Raw genomic sequence first — 13756 nt, 5'->3', positions numbered from 1 at the left:
TAGGTGCTAAGATCGCGGTTCATGGATGATGTATGCGAGTTAGCGATGATGCGGAGAAGTTATGAGATGCTGGGGGCTTTGATCAGAGCTGCTGGATTAATGGTGATGGTAATGGTATATGCATATCAGACGTCGAGCATTAGCTATTAAGCAGACCAAGTACTACCTCAACAGAATCTTACACATAGTAGACATAGCTTCCTGGCAGCAAGCATGTATGTGAAGCCTCGCGGCGTGCATATACAGAACGGGTATCGAGAAAGGAAAAGAGCCGTAATCATCACTCGCTCACGCTCGGAACGCCTCCAACGCTTGCGAGGGAACCAAAAAGCAGTCGCGATATGTAGAAGAGCTTCTTCAGGATCGCCTCCGTCTAAACCTGCGTAGTGCCGCCGAATGTCGAAGGGCCGGCGGCATTCTTGGATGACCTTCCACCACGGCCGCGCATGAACTCGAGTGCCAGTAACGCAGTGGTAGCGACGAAGAGGGCCCTAGAGGATGCACAATCAGCTCAAACATCGCCGAACCACAAATTCGGAGGGCCAACTCACCACTCAAACGCCCCAAAGATCGCCGCCGCCTCAATCTCCCCGCAGAACCCCCCCGCGAGTGCGCACCCTTTATACACGTCCCCTAACCCGTCTCCGAGATACACATTTTCCGCTTGGTGGTGGTAGACGGCGAGCGCGATGAACCCGGCGAACCAGAATAGCATGGTCAGCGCGTCGAGAGCGAGCATGGCCATCGGGTGGGCGACGGCGGAGAAGAATCGCGGCGCTAGGGCGAGATAGATGAGGATGAGGAGCGTCCAGACGGAGGCAAACACCATGAAACTGTCGGAGGAGGGGGTCAAGCCGTAGGATGCGACTAGTGGGGCGGGTGGTTAGCTGGGCTCGCGCGCTCTCTCTCTCTCTCACACACACACGCACACGGCGGTAGTGGGATGGGGGAAATGGGAAGAGAGGGAAGTCAGAGCAGACGTACCATGGGCGGTGAGTCCGAGGACTATAATGGCGAAGAGAGCCTGCACGGCGCGTAGCGCGATGAGTATTATGTCAAGCATTGCTTATTAGGTATTGTACTGGTGGTAGCAGGGATTGTATGTGTTGTATCTGGGCTTCTCGTCAAGAGATGGGTTCTGTAATTATTCGATAGGAAATAGGGGGACAAAAATGAGGTGTAGGTAGAGTGTAGAGGGAGAAAAGGGGGATTCGATAAATATATGTTTGGGAAAAGGGAGGAAAGCAGGTTCTTAAGTAAAATTGGCAATAACATAAAATATGTCACCCATGACCCAAATTTGATCTTTCCCTCTGTGTCTGGTCTCGTGTGTGCCTCGTGCCTGCTGCTTCCCGCTTCTCGTTCGTCATTTCCTTCGTGGCGTCGTGGCGTCGTGGCGCAGCTAGCGCCATTCGCTAGAGTAAAGGCCTTGGCGGTTTGGATGGTCATTGGTCCAGAATCTAATGTACTTATTACATTCGATGGCCTTGGCGGCGCTTATTTCCAATGCCAGGCAAGCAGAGCATTATTGGATCAGCTTTGCCCTCATGGAATTCCCGAAACCGGAGAGATGATAGCCCTTGCACTTCACACATCTCAAACCTATTACTTACAAAACTACTATGAAACGTGTTTCAACAATCTCAACAATACACGCCCAACGCCACGCCTTTGGACCACGAGGATGAGGCCATGATGAAACTTGGGGAGACAGGTCCGAATCCTAATGGACCTATATCGATCCATTTCGTGTAAGCAGTCATCTATCGCTCTGTCTACTACCTAGATGCTTGAAGGGAAAGCTGAACGATGTCAGATGAAGAGCGACATGGCGAATTTGATGACGAGCTTGATGCGGACACGCTGCTCACGGATGTGTGTGGGAAAGCGGTCGTACGCTTTCAAGCCTACAACTAGTATAAGTTACTGTTTAGTGACGGACTACTAGTGATCCCCTTTTGGTCTAGTCGTAACGGTCAGCAAAACCCGTCTCGCTTCGCTCACGGAGCTACTTGTGGTGGGCGAAGTGGTGGATGAGATAGCGGATGACGAAAAAGAGGAGATGCTGGTTCCAGCGCTCGAGGCAGACGTGCTGGGTATGGTTACGGCGAAAGGCGAAGAGCTTTTGCGGCGAGTCTGCATGGTGATTGATGGTCGGAGACGCTTTTTTAAGAATGGTACTCTGGATTTACACGGCGATTTGGTTCAAACGAGGGAATAGAGAGCTGGCGGGACTGAGGACGGGGTGTAACTTGGGTACACGAGTTGTAAGTGGGTCAGGGTCATTATCATACAGGCACATTTGCTCTACCATTGGATCTTTGCTGAGCTGGTAGAAGATCCACACAGCTGTGCACACCTTGTTCGGATTGCGTGAAGTATAAGCCATTGGTGTCTGGTAAGAGTTCACTGTATCGAGCGGCTATACTAACGGGCCATGCAACGTCAAACATTCCAAGTTGCGTGGGATGGTATTCGGCAGGCCTAAACCCTCCTCAAGCCCTTTCTAGTCGAATTGAGATTGCACGTAGTGGTGTGGCTGATGCACGATGGTGTGCAGGTCGGCTGTTTCGATCTGCCAAAACCATCAATCCAAGTCTTTTGCAGCTTCGTGGCTGTGTGTAGGCTTTGATGCTGGACGTCAAGTAGATGATGCTGTTGTTCTCGAGTCCTCGACTAAAGCCTTCAACCTTACTGTTCGTTTTCAGGGAGACGGAATCGCCTTGAGCAAGCCAATACGGATAGACAGAGAGCACGTCAGGAATAGTCCTGTTGGATATGACATTCGGGCCTCGTATGCGGTGGGAGGCTTGGAAGGAGAAGCTGATGCCGTTTGCAACTGAAGTTTCCATTGTCAACATGTTCAAGGGAAGAAGGAAGTTGCAGCTTTGTCAGGAAAAATCCGAGAAGAGCATCTGCAAGACATGGCTTCCTATCCAAGACGGTTGAAGGCGACTAGGCGTTTTCGAAACTTTTCACGAGCTTGGCGGGAAAACGCGCGCTTTCCTTCATACCCAGATCCAAAGCATGCCAGTCTTGGGCAAAAGACAGAAAGTATCTTCAGGAAAACCTTCGGGAACGCTGGAGGGATCGGTATCAGATGTCATGAGTACATGTAGCACCAAGTCCGGGCCACAGATAGTGAATGAGACTATCACAAAAGAGACGGGGAAGACGAATTCCAGAATTCTAAGATGCCGGATCACCCGAAAATACCCTTGGCTTCTGCTTTTATTCGGCTTGTCCGAACCGTCGGGTCTGCTGCGGGAAACAGCGGGTGCTCACCATAGTTCGAGGCTTTTGGGGCGTTTGGATTTGACTTGGAGTGTCATAACCTAAAGTGTAATGCTGTCACCGAATACACCTGCTTCTAAGTTACAGGCTGTGCGCGATTAAGATCTTATAGGGATAGATATCATCACGGCTGAACAAAGTCCTATCAACAATGCCAGTCTACAATCAGAGCTCCCAACATGTGCGACTGTACTCTCGTCCACGATTGCATTCTGCCTCGAAAATCTTATCCACCGCCCTCGCCTCGTCAATCAACCCGTTCGCCACCTCTTTCAGCCCTGCGTCTTTAACCGACCTCATCTGCTCCACGCTCGTCCCCATACAGAACGTATGATCATGTATAAACCTCCACCCACCCACTGGCTGCTCGCTCGTAATTCCTGGTATGTAGTGGGTTAGATTGGCATACTTCTTGTTATCCGCGTTCGTCTTGTCTTCCATGAGGCCAGAGTTGAACCAAAAGGGCCGGCCATCGAGGTCGGTTTGTAGTGGCTGCGGGCTGCAGATCTCGGGAATGCCTTCGGCGTTGGCGGAGATGGGGCCTATGATGCCGGCATAGCTCGGGTGGAATGCGTAGGGAATGTCCGCGAGTTCGGGGGCCAGCCAGAAGGTTTCTTTGTCACCTAGAGCAGGAACATTAGCATCGGGTCATCGCGACTGCGCCTTCTTCGTGGGTGGGAACTCCGCACCAGCAACCTGCCCGTAGAGGTGCGCTCGCACGTTCTGCGAATTCATGTACGTTGTGAACAACAGGCTCATGAAGGCACCCGGGATGGCCTTGTTGAAGTACACGACACCGGATTCCTGTTGATGCTCCAGCTCTTCCTGCCAATACATGCTCGAGTTGAGCGTTACACTTGGCCTTCGTCCACTCTCTTTCAAGAGGGTTTTTACCCAGTCCGTTGTTCTCCGGCCGCCGTAAGCCCGGTCATGGAAGAACAGGGTTCCTGTCTGTTTCAGGCTCGCATTCTCCTCGAACCACTCGTCCGGGCGCTGCATGAATATTGTGTCTGCATCAATGATGATGACTCTTTCAAAGCTACTTGCGAGCGCAGCGAAAGGCTTCATCGCCCAACCGCCAACGCGTAGTCCCGCAATATCTTCGTCGTAGTGATCGAGGATGTTGATCAGCTCGAGCTTTGGGTCGAGCGTTTTCATTTCTCGGCGCTTGTTTGCCGGTAGGTCGTCATCGCCAGCATAAGCCACTTGGATCGGCAGAGTGGTATTGACCACATTCCGAAGCGTTCGTATGGCATGCGCTGCAAGCACCATGTTTCCTTGGCCAGCAGTTAGCACTATGCCAGTCGTGTGACTTTTGACCTCCCATGGAAGATGCGTAGTGGTAGAGGGTTTCCACCAGCCAAAGTACCTCTCCCGCAAGTCAAGGAAGGGTCTCCTATCGATCGAAACGTCGGTAAGGATCGCTTCAAGCAGGTGAGCGAAGGTTGATATATGCTTGGCCATGCTGAACAGATTAGGTCCTTCAATCCTGGAGATCGTTGAGCTGTTCATAGCATATTGTAATTTAATAGTCGCATCATGTGCAATTCGAGCTGCCTTTGAAGGGATCTTCGGCACTGGTATTGGACCCTGTGTCGGCTTCGCGCTTTTGTGTTCATCCATTTGGATTTCATGATGTGCAACTTCCGGAGCTTGCAGTGACTCCTTCTCCGACGGTGCTTGTAGCGTCCACAGCAGATATTGCTGATACTGACCGGTCGACTCAGCCCCTGGGGAGCATTCTGTCATGAATGATCCGAGACTCGTAAGGTGGGTGGCGGAATAGAACACTGTAGTGAACACAAAGCAGCAGACTCCAATGACGACGCTGCTATTTTTTGACAATCTTATGCGAGAAAAGCCGACATTGGGGACTGAGGCACTCCGACCCATGTTGAGCAGAACCGGGTATAGTGGTCTATATCTAATAGAACGGCTTCAATTGGAGGATGATGACGGTTGTTATATCTCGGTCAGATAGAAGGCATCTTCAGCTCCCATATCAGTGCGTAAGCGAGGTTGAGGAACAATCCAGAAGCCTTTGAGTAGGATATCGTTTCCACCCAGAGAAAATAAGAAGCACCGCAACACCATTGTACCAGCGCCATTAGAAATTAAACCTAATACGAATTAAATACCCCCAACAAACACGACCACAACCAACAGGTGTCCGCCGGGGAATATTTCACTTTACAAATTAATGCGTCGTATAGGATTCGAACTTAAGCCCCGTAACACCGTCGATGAAACTTTAAAACCTATGGCTAATGGCGCTATCAGAAAATAAAAAGCACCGCAACACCATTAGGGAGTTTCAGACCACTTTTTTTAAGCGTGGATTTTTCAGGTTGTGGGAAAATGAGCGATTTGCCACCAACAGCCACGCCATCCATTAAAGGTACCCTGGGGTACCTTTGGTGAAGAAAATCGACCTATTTGGTGGATTTCTCGTGTCGATATTCTATATCTCTTAGCAAATCTATCCAATTAGAAGGCCTTCCTTCTTACCACTACTACTATTACCTCCCATGGCTATCACCTCCCATACGTCCACGTCTTTCCTATCGTCCTTCCTACCGTCTTTCCTACCGTCCTTCCTACCACGCCGTCGCGGACCCCCCCCCTAATGGCGCGGAAGAAAGCCTTTATGGATAAGTTAGGGTTAGGGTTAACTTCTAAGGATTAGGTACGGGGAAGATTACACGGTCAGAAGCCTATTTAATAGTGGGGGTATTTAAACCAATTCAGACTAATCTATTTTATCATAGCTGAAAGTCTGAATATTCCACGATTCCACAGCAAAAAAAAAAGTAGTCTGAAACTCCCTATTATTATACCAGCGCCATTAGAAATCGAACCTAATACGAACTAAATACTCCTAACCACACGACCACAATTAATATATATCCGCCCTCGGACTATAATTAATGAGGAATATTTCGCTTTATAAATTAATATGTCATATAAAATTCGAATCTATGCCCTCGTTAATATCGTTCGACAGAACTTTAAAACTTATAGCTAATGGCGCTGCCAGAAAATAAAAAGCACCGCAACACTATTGTATCAGCGTCATTAGGAATCGAACCTAATACGAACTAAATACCCCCAATACCACCCAGCGAGGTCCCAAGATGACATTGTTTTGGACTCCTAGCAGCTGACAAACTCTGACAGGGCAACGCCCGATAGTGGGAGGGCTTAGAAAGAATGAAGAAGCTGCAGTGGGCGCGGAGAGATGGGAATCACAGCCAAAAAGCTAATCAACGTCCGAGAGAGGCGCTTTGCGGGATCCGGCCAGATCTGAGAGCATATGCGAAGATATCGAAAAAGCCACCTCCACAAGAGCTTCGCATTTGTGGAGAGTAAGATGCAAGCCACGACCCTTGCTATGTTCGCTCTGTGAGCAGAGTCGACAACGTCGCAGAGTGCGCAGCAACGACAAAAGACTCGCGTGGCATTGTGATGTCTCTGAGGGTTTGTATCTGATCTCGTTTGCAAATGCAATGTAGGCAAGTCGAATACTGGCGCCACGCTCATTGGGAGCCGTGGATACTGATTAGTATCAATGATGTTTTCTCGACGGCTCGTAAGACTCCGGCTGGGTTCTTTTAAGATGAAGCCCCAGATTCGTTAGAGAGATATTCGTGGGTTGCTTTTGATGAGGCGTTTCTGACAAGACCCGAGACCACATCCCAGTGCTTGCCCACAATGGCAACTCGGGAGGCTGACTGTCACACAACCCAATCCTAGCGACACCGAGAGAAGATGTCGGCCACGGATTCCCATCTAAGCGCACTGAGTATCCTGGCATGATGTGCAGAATTCAGATCATCTTCTGGGCTCGCTGCCACGCTGCTGAAAATTTCCTCCCACGAACGGTGTTGGAGGATTGAACGAGCTTGATAGTGAAAAAAATATATACTAAGCGTCGTAGTTCTAGATGTAGAGAGGACTAGGCCGTCAATGGGATGTAGATGTAATGTAATTTCAAGGAGGCACGAAAGAAGAGTGTGCCAAGAGATTAGATTAACCGGAGTCCAAATACCATGTACGAGTATGATGTAGCCAATCAACAACAACGGGTGCATCATTTTACATCATAACCCCACTAAAACCCCTTCCCCCCCACCTTCCAGGGGTCCAAATCCTGTTCCTGCCAAGTTTCACATCAATAATTACCCCTCCAACTTCCAGCATCTCTTCTTCTTCTTCTTCTTCTTCTTCTTTTTTATTTTCTTCTTCACTCACACACACTCACACACACACACACTCACACTCATACCTATCCTACCCTACACTCATACAAGCAACATATCTAAACACAACCCAATACTCGAATTCTCTCAATATGTTCGGTTGGGGTAAGCCATAATCACATCTTTACAGTGTTGTAACCATTGATCATCAGCTCACACAAGCCTCAGACGACGCTTCGCAGGCCCACCAAGACGTCTACGGACAAGATGGGCCTCAGCCCGATAACCAAGGCAGCTTCACCCACGAAGTGCTTGCCGGTGCCGCAGGTGTGGAAGCTATGAGGAAGTACCAGCAGCACGAGGAAGCCAATGGTCTGTGGTCCTACCTCCAAATTCACTCTTCCCCTCAAACTTTCTTCCACTCTCGCACCATCCAACCCAATTGCAACATTACTGACACGCCTTGTTTGATAACAGGTGTCGCCGAGAATCACACCATGGCCAAAGACATCATCGCCGGTTTCGCAGCCGGGGAAGCCGACAAGCTCGTCGAGACCAAGGGCGAGAACTTCTACGACCGTGAGAAGATGAGGCATGATGCGCAGAACAATGCCTCCAATTACTACGACCAGCAAAACCAGGGCGGTGACTCTGGCTACGGAGGAAACCAGGGCGGTGGCTCTGGCTACGGCGGAAACCAAGGCGGTGATTCGGGATACTAGGCTGCTTGATGAGCAAAATGCATGAATAGCGGGAACGACGAGAGAAGATAGCGTGATCTTGTAGGTAGAAGCTGTTCGGACCGCTATCCACTGGCTGCTCTCGAGTACTACCACAATTGATCCATCATGAGCTTCTACATTCTACCAGAGTAGTCAATCTCCCTCCATACCGTATTCCGTGATCAAGCCTTGTTGCTAAGCCTTCACTTCACCTCCGTCGTTTCTCTCCCTCGACAAGCGGACCATGTCCATCTTCCTCCGTTAGTCTCCTACCCCTGCTTCCAGACACGGACTTATGTCAAGTGGTGATATAGGCCTTGTGCTTCTGTGGAGCTCCTCGGCCACAAGACTTCTCTAACTCGATAAGACCTTTGTGAACCCCAGGCCTGCGGTTGCAGAAAGTGCCGTTCGCCGGCGAGCATGACCGAGCTGCTGAGTTCTCTTCGCTCTGTGCTTCAACCGGTGACCGAGGCTCAGGAGTAAGACCAACCAGATGCCCGGGGCCCGCGAGGCCTCACCCTAGCTTCTTCAGCTCCGCCAAGGACACTCAGGGGATTCTACCTGGCGGTGCAACACGATTCCGCTGCGAAGGTTAAGATAGATGGGTATATGAATGTCCCTTGTCCTGCGGTGAGGATTGCAATAGAATCAATCGCAGTTGACGGGCTCAGCACTTAGCTCACCAAATTTGGTAGACCCAGCGTTGCGTCTCCGAATTTCTTTCTACGGCTAGTTCAAGGCTTTTGTCCCGCTCATCGTTATAGCTCACTGTCGAAGCAGCTAGTGCCCCAACCTCCCCCTAATCGACTCTATAAGACATGTCTGTCATATGTGTATGCGCCTATCGTCAACGACATGCGCAGAGCACGCTCCCAGACCAAATACCTTGTAAGATCGGCGAGCGAGAAACCTCCTCGATATACCATCTGAGTCAGCTCTGCATATTCAGAAGGATTTTCGTATCGTAAAAACAGGGGTTCTAGATCCTCGGGCTACATCATGCCGCCATTCCCATTCAGACAAAATTATCAAAGACGTTTCGGCCGACCATCTCCTGCGAGGACAACGAAACCCTACCACGGAGCTGAAAGGCACGTATAAGGTCCAAAGGATGCCCTTCGCTACGCCGTTACTGCGTCGGAGCATACCAATCTAGGACCTAACACTCGTCAAACGCATACTCAGCACACCTTTAACGAATAGGTCAGTAGAGCAGGTTTTTACACCCGCAGTTTATACAAGGGCCCAGGTCTCTTTCGCTCCGATCACATGATCTACATAGCTAACATGGGGAACAGCCAAGAAGCTCACTCCATCACCAATTCCGTCCAAACATGTCTTCAACAAACGGCCCTCCTATCACCACTCCTGGCAGACTCATCACTAGGGAAGAGGCGCATGCAATGATCGATGAAGCTCTCCCCGACAGATGATTCTGGTGCCGCGAATTGGATGAAACATGGGTCCATTTGCCTTTTGAAATGATCCCCCTCGCCCTGAGACCTGGTCGATGGAAGTACGGTCCAAACGGCTATCCTTACTGGAAGTGCCACGAGAATTCTGTGACAGTGACGGAGACTGGAAGAAAAACTAACACTTGATGGACCAAGGGCAAAGATAAGCTTCTTTACTATGGCGAAGACAGAGACTTGATGACATCAGGCAGTGCGGAAAAAGTTCCAAAGACATGAAGTAAACGCGGGAAGACGATGAGGGAATAGTGTTTGCCAGTGATTTACTAGCTTGGATTATTTCAATCCTGTTTCCAGTCGACACTCTCATCGTGCCTCTGTTTTTGTCTCTCGCCGTTTCGCTTTTCCCTCGCAACTCGACAAACACCAACAATCCGGTCCCAACGTAGCCACACTAGATGTACCACATCAAGTCCTGCAGCTCCAGGTGGACGCCTCCTGTCCACTGCCAAGCCTGTCCACTGAAGCTAGCAGTACCGCTCTCAGACCTACCTCCATTGCTGGAGATCAGACTGGCTTGTATGTAGCAACGGGCGCGTTTGCAGACAATGTTTGGAAGACATTGGTTAATGCCTCCGCCCTTGGTATTGAGCTTTGGGGCGATGTTCGCTGCGTACCAGGACTTTCCGATGCGCTGCAGTGTTGGGGCCTCAAGACAAATGGTTTGTATGCCACATTTCACATCTGCGAGGTATTTGATGCACGCGAAGAGTGTCTGTCGGTTGTCCGGAAGGACGAGGAGAAGAGTCTTGAGCTGCTTTTCTCGACATTGACTGAAGAATCTGTCCAGATCAACGAATTACTGTCCCGGACACGTGGAGTTCAAACAGAGGTGGAGGATCCGTTTGATGCGTGCAGATAGTAGACTTGGATGATATCTCAAGCTTTTCGACGAATCCCTTGACTTGGCTGCTGTTTGTATTTTGGTTCGTGAATTTAATCTCCGGTAGGTCCATCTCGTGATCTCGGCGCCCAATATGAGCTTACGATCTTCTTTCAGGTTCCATAAGCCGAAGTCAGGTCTGAATCTCAGTTTCACTTCACCTGAGGAGCTGACAAGACTCGGCCTTCCACTGTTAACATGTCGGGTGAGACTGATATCCCAACACCCGCTGCCATCTCGCTCATGACCTTCAACTCCATCATACCGATAATCTCGCGCTGCTCTATCCTTGGCTGGAGATCCTTGGCTTACGGAGTCGACGTGGCGACTTTCTGTTCGTCGTCCGCTTTCTGGCGCTCCTTCCATTCTGGCGTTATGACTCGGAGAGCTTAAGCTGGAGAGTCCTTTGTGACTTGTCTCGTTTCGCCTCTGGCGCTATCTTTGGTTGACTTCCCTCACGTACGTTGTGTTAGCGGCTACCCACGCCACATCAGGAAGGGTCGGCGTTGGCATCGTGGTAGCGCTGTTGCTTTCGATGGCTGTATTGATCCAATGGAACTTGCTTTGAGCAGTGAGGCTTGCGGGAGAATGTTGAGGTCCACAAGCCCTTATTAGTATTCGCTCATGGTCGCTTGATGGATGAAAGACGATTGCTCGGATAGAAGAATTTGTCGATTGCAAAGGCTTTAGCAGGATTGGCAGGATTGAACGTGATGGCTCAAGCACCTTTGCTGATTGCACAAAGCCTCGTGGAAACACATTTTGAGCTGTGCAATAGAAAGCTCGTACGTGGAAGTTTGGGCAATTTGGGTATGGTAGGGCATAATGACAGTGGCCTGACTTTTGGGATGTTTGGACACACCTTGTTGTAACATTTTTTGATCCCCTGATCTTCTCCGACAGCTTGAGTCATCGATTTGCTGACCGACTGAGGAGATTCAGTCTTTGAAGAACCAGCAAAAACGGGTTCTGACGGTCAGACAACTGGGATGAAGTTCACGTTACCTTTTCGTCCTCTGTTAGGGAACTATTCATTGAGGACCTGGCCAGTGATCTCCACACTGTCTGACTGTGGAGAGCCTGTGACCATTGCAACACCATTTGGTGTCGTATTATCATCGTAATCTCTCTAGACAGATTCTGTCCACGTGGTTTATGAGCGGTTCGAGGTAAAATCAGAGGTAAGTTAGATGCCCTCCCCTCCCCTCCCATTCCCTTTGCTGAAAGCTAAAGCTAGCTGTTGAGAGCATAATTACTGCTATAGCCGGCCCTATTTTCTATGGCCTTCTCTGTCTAATCTTGCCTATCATTTGGCATCCATGGCTTAGGGTCCACTCGGGTAGTGATTCCCCGTGTCTCTTTCTGAGATCCCTGGGAAAAATTGCCGCGACTGTGAAGAAAATCATATGGGTGGAAGAGTGAAAAAAGAGCACAAAGGATCGACTGCGAAGAACCCAGGAGTAGTACCCATTCTTAGGCAACTGAGCCGTTCAACACAGCATTGAAATTTAGAGATCCGGGAAATATCAACACAGTTCTCCTCTTGCATGCTTCTGACAACACCTTCAGGCAATCGACAGCCTATATAAACACGTGAAGCTCTTGAGTATCCAGTAATACTTCATATCAAGATCGATTCCTCGAAAAAGGTTTCCACTTTCCCAACGCCATTCAAAAACACCCAAACTTCAAGGCTAAAGGGCCTTCACCAGCTCAGACAGCATGTAGTTACCACGAGGCAACAGCTACGCAAACCATGAAAATCTTAGTCCCCAGGATGCCTCTTACGGGCCTGTTGTCCTTGACCAAGGCGCAATTCCACGCGCAATATTCTCCCTCACTCGGCTACAACAACCTCACAGTCGGAGCAATCATCTTTAAGCCTTTCACCGCGAATACTCACAGATTACTCCTCCTCAAACGCGCCGCACATGACCATGCGTTCCCAGGAATGTTTGCGATTCCCGGTGGCCATGTTGAAGATACCGACTTGAGCATTTTCCACGGCTTGAAGCGAGAAGTACTCGAGGAGACAACCATGCTAGTCCAGGGTATTATCGACCAGATCGACCCACTCGTCTGGGTCACAACGAGATCGGTGCAAAAGGGAGAAAGCAGCTCAGTGACGAAATCTAGAAGTCTGCAAATCACGTTCGTCTGCGAGGTTGAGGGGCTGGCGTTCCAAGTCGATCCGGAGGAACATTCGATGGGCATATGGGCTGATAGGGAGGAAGCGGAAAAAGTGGTCATGTCAACGGGGATGAGAAGAGTGGTGGAAAATGCTTTCAAGTGGAAGGAAGCTGCGTTGCAGAAGGGTCTGAAGCTCTGAGAGGCTGAGGGACGTTTATGAAGGGTTTCATGGCAAGTTCATGGGGGCTCTTTATGAGTATTCAACGTCTCTCGCATATGGGGTGATCCATTTTGCGGGTTTAGGGTTATGGTTGATTACGTACTATAAGGTGTACCTACAGAAACGTGCAATGAGCGAAGGAACGGATGGTTGAGTAAATCTTTATACCTCAGCCAGCGCTAAAGTTTGGTACTGGTGGCGACGTACTGTTGTAATCAAGACACCATCCCTGCTTTTTGACACACAACATCTCAACTTCTTGATTCGTAATCTTCAACAACCCCTGACTCCTTCTTGCAGATCAGTAGACTTCAGCCCTTCCCTTCTTCATTGCTTCCAGATATTAGCAAAACGTGGTTCAATACTCCATCATCGGGCTTTCGGAGGAGACAGCTCCTCTGCGTGCCGAAGTACCAACGATCGATTGAAAAGACCATCGCTCTTTCGCGGGTTCTTGATGCTGAATATGTTGTAAGCCATTCGTACGGCGAGGCGATTGGTCTGGCTTGGCTCTTTTCAAGTCCACGAGTCATTGAAATCGCGTAAACCAAAAAGGCACTGAACAAGCGTGCGCTTATGACATACAGACAGCCGCGCGAGAGCATTTGGGTCCCGACAATGGGAGCTGCATGAACTGAAACACGACTCACAGTGGATCCTAGCTACGGTGCACGGAAAGAATGCCATCTATCGTCCAAGCTAACCCTCCCCACCCTAACAGACGACTGAGCTACCATCTGCTACTACGGCCTCGAGTCTCCCCGTCTCACCCTCCAATCCTGCTCTCCCCTCATCAACCACTTCGTCAGCAATCCCGACTTTCATCTCCCCAAACT

At 49.8% G+C, this 13756-nt stretch overlaps 5 protein-coding genes across 5 annotated transcripts; 3 read left to right on the top strand and 2 right to left on the bottom strand.

The window, feature by feature from the left end:
• Nucleotides 1–373: 373 nt before the first annotated feature.
• HO173_008455 (uncharacterized protein) lies at nucleotides 374–1063 on the bottom strand (the record flags this gene model as incomplete). The annotated part of the gene is made up of 3 exons (XM_037310355.1): nucleotides 374–491; nucleotides 552–867; nucleotides 985–1063. The coding sequence occupies 3 exons, from the start codon at nucleotides 1061–1063 to the stop codon at nucleotides 374–376; spliced, it is 513 nt and encodes a 170-aa protein (XP_037162752.1).
• Nucleotides 1064–1726: 663 nt separating this feature from the next.
• On the top strand, nucleotides 1727–2221 carry HO173_008454 (uncharacterized protein; the record flags this gene model as incomplete). Its single annotated transcript, XM_037310354.1, has 3 exons — nucleotides 1727–1751; nucleotides 1817–1875; nucleotides 2009–2221. 3 exons carry the CDS (start codon nucleotides 1727–1729, stop codon nucleotides 2219–2221), a joined length of 297 nt encoding a protein of 98 aa, XP_037162751.1.
• A 67-nt stretch (nucleotides 2222–2288) lies between these two features.
• Nucleotides 2289–5187, bottom strand: HO173_008453 (uncharacterized protein; the record flags this gene model as incomplete). Its single annotated transcript, XM_037310353.1, has 3 exons — nucleotides 2289–2427; nucleotides 3488–3917; nucleotides 3984–5187. The coding sequence occupies 3 exons, from the start codon at nucleotides 5185–5187 to the stop codon at nucleotides 2289–2291; spliced, it is 1773 nt and encodes a 590-aa protein (XP_037162750.1).
• A 2458-nt stretch (nucleotides 5188–7645) lies between these two features.
• On the top strand, nucleotides 7646–8215 carry HO173_008452 (uncharacterized protein; the record flags this gene model as incomplete). Its single annotated transcript, XM_037310352.1, has 3 exons — nucleotides 7646–7658; nucleotides 7722–7865; nucleotides 7971–8215. The coding sequence occupies 3 exons, from the start codon at nucleotides 7646–7648 to the stop codon at nucleotides 8213–8215; spliced, it is 402 nt and encodes a 133-aa protein (XP_037162749.1).
• Nucleotides 8216–12347: 4132 nt separating this feature from the next.
• HO173_008451 (uncharacterized protein) lies at nucleotides 12348–12899 on the top strand (the record flags this gene model as incomplete). Its single annotated transcript, XM_037310351.1, has 1 exon — nucleotides 12348–12899. The coding sequence occupies one exon, from the start codon at nucleotides 12348–12350 to the stop codon at nucleotides 12897–12899; it is 552 nt and encodes a 183-aa protein (XP_037162748.1).
• Between the last annotated feature and the right edge of the window lie 857 nt (nucleotides 12900–13756).

Source organism: Letharia columbiana (assembly GCF_014066305.1).
Source record: "Letharia columbiana isolate WasteWater2 chromosome Unknown Sc0000031_s0, whole genome shotgun sequence".
Classification (NCBI taxonomy): Eukaryota; Fungi; Ascomycota; class Lecanoromycetes; order Lecanorales; family Parmeliaceae; genus Letharia; species Letharia columbiana.
The sequence above is the reverse complement of the archived record's forward strand: the minus strand, read 5'-3'. Positions and strand labels throughout refer to the sequence as shown.